Source organism: Nansenia antarctica, assembly GCF_963989245.1.
Source record: "Nansenia antarctica genome assembly, chromosome: 2".
In the NCBI taxonomy this organism is placed as follows: Eukaryota; Metazoa; Chordata; class Actinopteri; order Argentiniformes; family Microstomatidae; genus Nansenia; species Nansenia antarctica.
This window is the reverse complement of record NC_137675.1, coordinates 1,760,289-1,765,288: the sequence shown is the minus strand read 5'-3', so window position 1 is coordinate 1,765,288 and position 5,000 is coordinate 1,760,289. Positions and strand designations below refer to the sequence as shown.

General features: G+C 51.6%; 1 protein-coding gene across 1 annotated transcript in view; it reads left to right on the top strand.

Moving 5' to 3' along the window:
* xrn1 (5'-3' exoribonuclease 1) overlaps positions 1 to 5,000 on the top strand; it is a gene marked incomplete at its 3' end in the record, with an annotated part of 50,174 nt that overhangs the window by 34,853 nt on the left and 10,321 nt on the right. The window contains exons 20-24 of the mRNA XM_080524689.1: positions 231 to 393; positions 920 to 1,033; positions 1,620 to 1,718; positions 2,399 to 2,514; positions 4,881 to 5,000. The exon at positions 4,881 to 5,000 is cut by the window's right edge and continues 27 nt beyond it. Of these exons, the coding sequence (XP_080380815.1) occupies positions 231 to 393; positions 920 to 1,033; positions 1,620 to 1,718; positions 2,399 to 2,514; positions 4,881 to 5,000 (612 nt within the window). The remainder of the gene's footprint in view (positions 1 to 230; positions 394 to 919; positions 1,034 to 1,619; positions 1,719 to 2,398; positions 2,515 to 4,880) is intronic.

The following is a 5,000-nucleotide window of genomic DNA, read 5'->3' as shown; positions in this document are numbered from 1 at the left end:
GCAGGGGGAGGCTGGAAGTGCCAGGGGAGGCAAGGGGAGGCTGGGAGAGGATGAGGGAGGCTGGGGGGGGTAGAAATCGGAGGAAGGCTCATTCTAATAGACCTGTCAGGCCTAGAGGAGGAGAGGGAGGAGGGGATTTATATGTCTGATGTTTGGCTGATTTGAAATTCTGAATACGAGCGTCCATTCCAGCTAACTCCTCCCTCCCTCCCCCTCCCCTCCCCCTCTAGTTTCAGTAAGCGTAAGGGCGTGGCGCTGGGGCAGACGGGGGTGCTGGTCTACGCCCAGGGCCTGACCGGCAGGAAGTACGTCCCCGCGGCGGGGGGCCGCGTGCTGCTGGAGAAGCAGTGGGCCAAGCAGCTGCTGCCCTACGCCTACCAGACCGTCGTCACGGTAACCACCACACACACACACACACACACACACACAGAGGGACACACACAGAGGGACACACACACACACAGAGGGACACACACACACACACACACACAGAGGGACACGCACACACACACACAGAGGGACGCACACACAGAGGGACACACACACACACACACACACACACAGAGGGACACACACACACACACACACACACACACACACACAGAGGGACACACATGCACACAATGTTGTTGTATTGTAAATCGGATGATGCGTTATGCTCTTGACTAATGACCTCTCTCTCTGCCTCACTCCCTCCCACCCCCTCCCCTCCTCCCCCCCTCTCTCCCTCCCTCCCCCCTCCCTCCCTCTCCCTCCCCCTCCCTCCCTCCCTCCCTCCCACCCCCTCCCCTCCTCCCCCCCTCCCTTCCCCCCTCCCTCCCTCCCCCTCCCTCCCTCCCCCTCCCTCCCTCCCTCCCTCCCTCCCCTCTCCCTCCCACCCTCCTCCCTCCCCCTCCCTCCCTCCCTCCCTCCCTCTCAGGACATCAAAGCGTTTGACTCCTCCTCCTCCCGCTACCAGACGTTAGAACAGTTGTTCCCTCCGACCATCAGCGTCTTCATGGTGGGGAACCCCTACTACGGCGCCATGGGAGAGGTACGCATCACTTCCTGTCTCACACGCCTCACTTCCTGGTTCACATGCATTTTTCCTGGTTCACACGCCCTCACTTCCTGGTTCACACGCCCTCACTTCCTGGTTCACACGCATCACTTCCTGGTTCACACGCCCTCACTTCCTGGTTCACACGCCCTCACTTCCTGGTTCACATGCATCACTTCCTGGTTCACACACATCACTTCCTGGTTCACACGCCCTCACTTCCTGGTTCACACGCCCTCACTTCCTGGTTCACACGCATCACTTCCTGGTTCGCACACCCTCACTTCCTGGTTCACACGCCCTCACTTCCTGGTTCACACGCATCACTTCCTGGTTCACACACCCTCACTTCCTGGTTCACACACCCTCACTTCCTGGTTCACACGCCCTCATTTCCTGGTTCACACGCATCACTTTCTGGTTCACACGCCCTCACTTCGTGGTTCATACCTCCTACTAGCCAATCAGAACGGAGGAGGCTGGAGTTAGGTTGAACACTGAAGGCGTTGAGTGTCAGAGAGAAGGTGTGTGTGTGTGTGTGTGTGACGGGTCTCTCTCTGCCCTCCCATTGGTCCACCAGGTGCAGGAGTCCAGTGATGTCATCAGCGAGGGCCGGGTGCGGGTGGTGTTCAGCGTGCCCTGTGAACCCCAGCTGGACGCCTTGATACAGAACCAGCACGTAAGACTCACACACACACACACACACACACACACACACACACACTGCACTCCCTCCTGCTAACCCTCCTCTCTGTCTCTCTCTCTCCCTCCCTCTCTCCCTCTCTCTCCCTGTCTCTGTCTAACCCTCCCTCTCTCCCTCTCTCTCCCTGTCTCTGTCTAACCCTCCCTCCCTCTCTCCCTCTCTCCCCCCCCCTACAGAGATGCAGTGTGAAGTACTCCCCAGGCTACCACCTAGCTAACCCTCTCTCTCTCTACAGAGATACAGTGTGAAGTACTCCCCAGGCTACCACCTAGCTAACCCTCTCTCTCTCTACAGAGATACAGTGTGAAGTACTCCCCAGGCTACCACCTAGCTAACCCTCTCTCTCTCTACAGAGATACAGTGTGAAGTACTCCCCAGGGTACCACTAGCTAACCCTCTCTCTCTCTACAGAGATACAGTGTGAAGTACTCCCCAGGGTACCACTAGCTAACCCTCTCTCTCTCTCTCTACAGAGGTACAGTGTGAAGTACTCCCCAGGCTACCACTAGCTAACCCTCTCTCTCTCTCTCTCTACAGAGGTACAGTGTGAAGTACTCCCCAGGCTACCACCTAGCTAACCCTCTCTCTCTCTACAGAGATACAGTGTGAAGTACTCCCCAGGGTACCACTAGCTAACCCTCTCTCTCTCTCTACAGAGGTACAGTGTGAAGTACTCCCCAGGCTACCACCTAGCCAACCGTCTGGGGGTGAGCGGCTACATCGTGTCTCGCTTCTCTGGCAGCATCTTCATCGGCCGCGGCTCCAAGAAGAAGTGAGTCTAGAACCCTCTGGAAGGTGTCAGAACCCTCTGGAAGGTGTCAGAACCCTCTGGAAGGTTTCAGAACCTCTGGAAGGTGTCAGAACCCTCTGGAAGGTGTCAGAACCCTCTGGAAGGTGTCAGAACCCTCTGGAAGGTTTCAGAACCCTCTGGAAGGTTTCAGAACCCTCTGGAAGGTGTCAGAACCCTCTGGAAGGTTTCAGAACCTCTGGAAGGTGTCAGAACCCTCTGGAAGGTTTCAGAACCTCTGGAAGGTGTCAGAACCCCTGGAAGGTGTCAGAACCCTCTGGAAGGTTTCAGAACCTCTGGAAGGTGTCAGAACCTCTGGAAGGTGTCAGAACCCCTGGAAGGTTTCAGAACCCTCTGGAAGGTGTCAGAACCCTCTGGAAGGTGTCAGAACCCTCTGGAAGGTGTCAGAACCTCTGGAAGGTGTCAGAACCCCTGGAAGGTTTCAGAACCCTCTGGAAGGTGTCAGAACCCTCTGGAAGGTGTCAGAACCCTCTGGAAGGTGTCAGAACCTCTGGAAGGTGTCCCCTGGAAGGTTTCAGAACCTCTGGAAGGTGTCAGAACCATCTGGAAGGTTTCAGAATCATCTGGAAGGTTATCTGTTGAATCTAGAAGGTTTCTGAAGGTTATCTGTTTCAGGAAGGTTTCAGGAAGGTTATCTGTTTCAGGAAGGTTTCTGAAGGTTATCTGTTTCAGGAAGGTTTCAGGAAGGTTATCCAGTGTTTCCGCCAGGATTTTTCACATTAGTGGCGGAGCGGGTGTCTTTCGCGCTCGCATAAAACGCGCACTGGCGCTCAAAACAAAGACGTAGTTTCACCAAAAACTAGAGGGTGGCAACAATTATAATTTCTTAAATAGCGGTTAAGTCATTAAAGCCGAGCAGGTGATTTTATATAGAAGGTGATCAAATACCAATATTGTTATGTACGACAGTATGTCATTGCAGCACTTTGTTGCACTTTACGACGTCACATTCTGTACGTCCGTTAGAGCTTTACGACCTGTGTGTGTGTGTTGTCAGAATGAATGGCACTTGACAGTAAACGGAGCTCAGTTTGTATACCTGTGTGGATCTACATTTATTAGCATAACACAATAACACAAACATAATAAATATATCCTACAGCTGCAGCGGAACATGCGGAACGCGCATTACACACACACACACAGAAAGATCAATATGAAGTAGGCCTAACTGAGAGGACACGCACAAAACCGGCTAACGTTACTCATTAACTGTTTACACAAGTAAAATCACAGTGTGACAGTCAGATGGAGCATTCGGTAAACAACAACAGCCGATGGAGCATTCGGTAAACAACAACAGCAAGGTAATGCTATCAGTTGAGTTAAAGAAAACAAACTCTTACCTTTGAGGACACCAACATGAGACCTGCTTACCCGTACCTCCGCCGTTCTGTTCGTGGTGATTTTAGAGGCAATAGATTATTTTTGCCCCGCGCTTATTGCTATGAATAGTTCGAAGCTAGGTGCTTGCACGTTAGGTGCGAGAATGCTCGGTTAACCCATTAGCGGGAACATTATTTGTCTCACAAAATAGGCTGATTTAATTGACCATGAACATCAGAGACTAGACTACATTACGAATGTTCATTTAAAATACTCTATACTGAGCACTGGTATAAGAACATGAACCAGAGAACAGCAGTAAATGCAATAACCCACAGTCGTCGCTGATGATGTTGCATTTTCGATTAGGATACTTCTGCGCCGAATGTACCGCCGCCGGCACAAATCTGCACCCGACATTGTAATTACCGTTATTTCTAAACGGTTTGTGCTATCGAAAAAATTCCAACTGTCCCTGAAAGCTGAGATGTAGCACTTCAACCAACATATAGGGTATTACGGTAAAATGTGACGTGACGACATTCTCAGAGTCAGTTTACTCACAGTGATTGGCGGAGCGTTCAGGGACACATGCTTTTTTTCTGTTCTCCGGTCATAATAACTCGCTGCCTTTCTGCGCAGCCTGAATCAAAGTGGACTGTCTGAATCAATTAGTGGCGGAGGAAATTCATTCGTGGCGGCCCGCCACGAATAAATGCATATAGAGGAAACACTGGTTATCTGTTGAATCTGGAAGGTTTCAGGAAGGTTATGTTGAATCGAACCTTATCTTGCTTGTGAAAGTGTTCCGACTATCTCTAGTGTGTCTCTTTATAATAATAATAATAATAATAATAATACTATTGTTATTATTAAGTGAAGTGTCCCTCCTCTCTCTCCCTAGTCCCCATAGACAGCAGACTAACCTGTATTGTCCCTCCTGTGTCTCCGTAGCCCTCATAGACAGCAGACTAACCTGTATTGTCCCTCCTGTGTCTCCGTAGCCCTCATGGGGAGCAGAAAGCCAACGTGGGTCTGAACCTGAAGTTCAACAAGAAGAACGAGGAGGTGCCTGGCTACACCAAGAGGACCGAGAAGGAGTGGCTCTACTCCCCCGCCGTGGA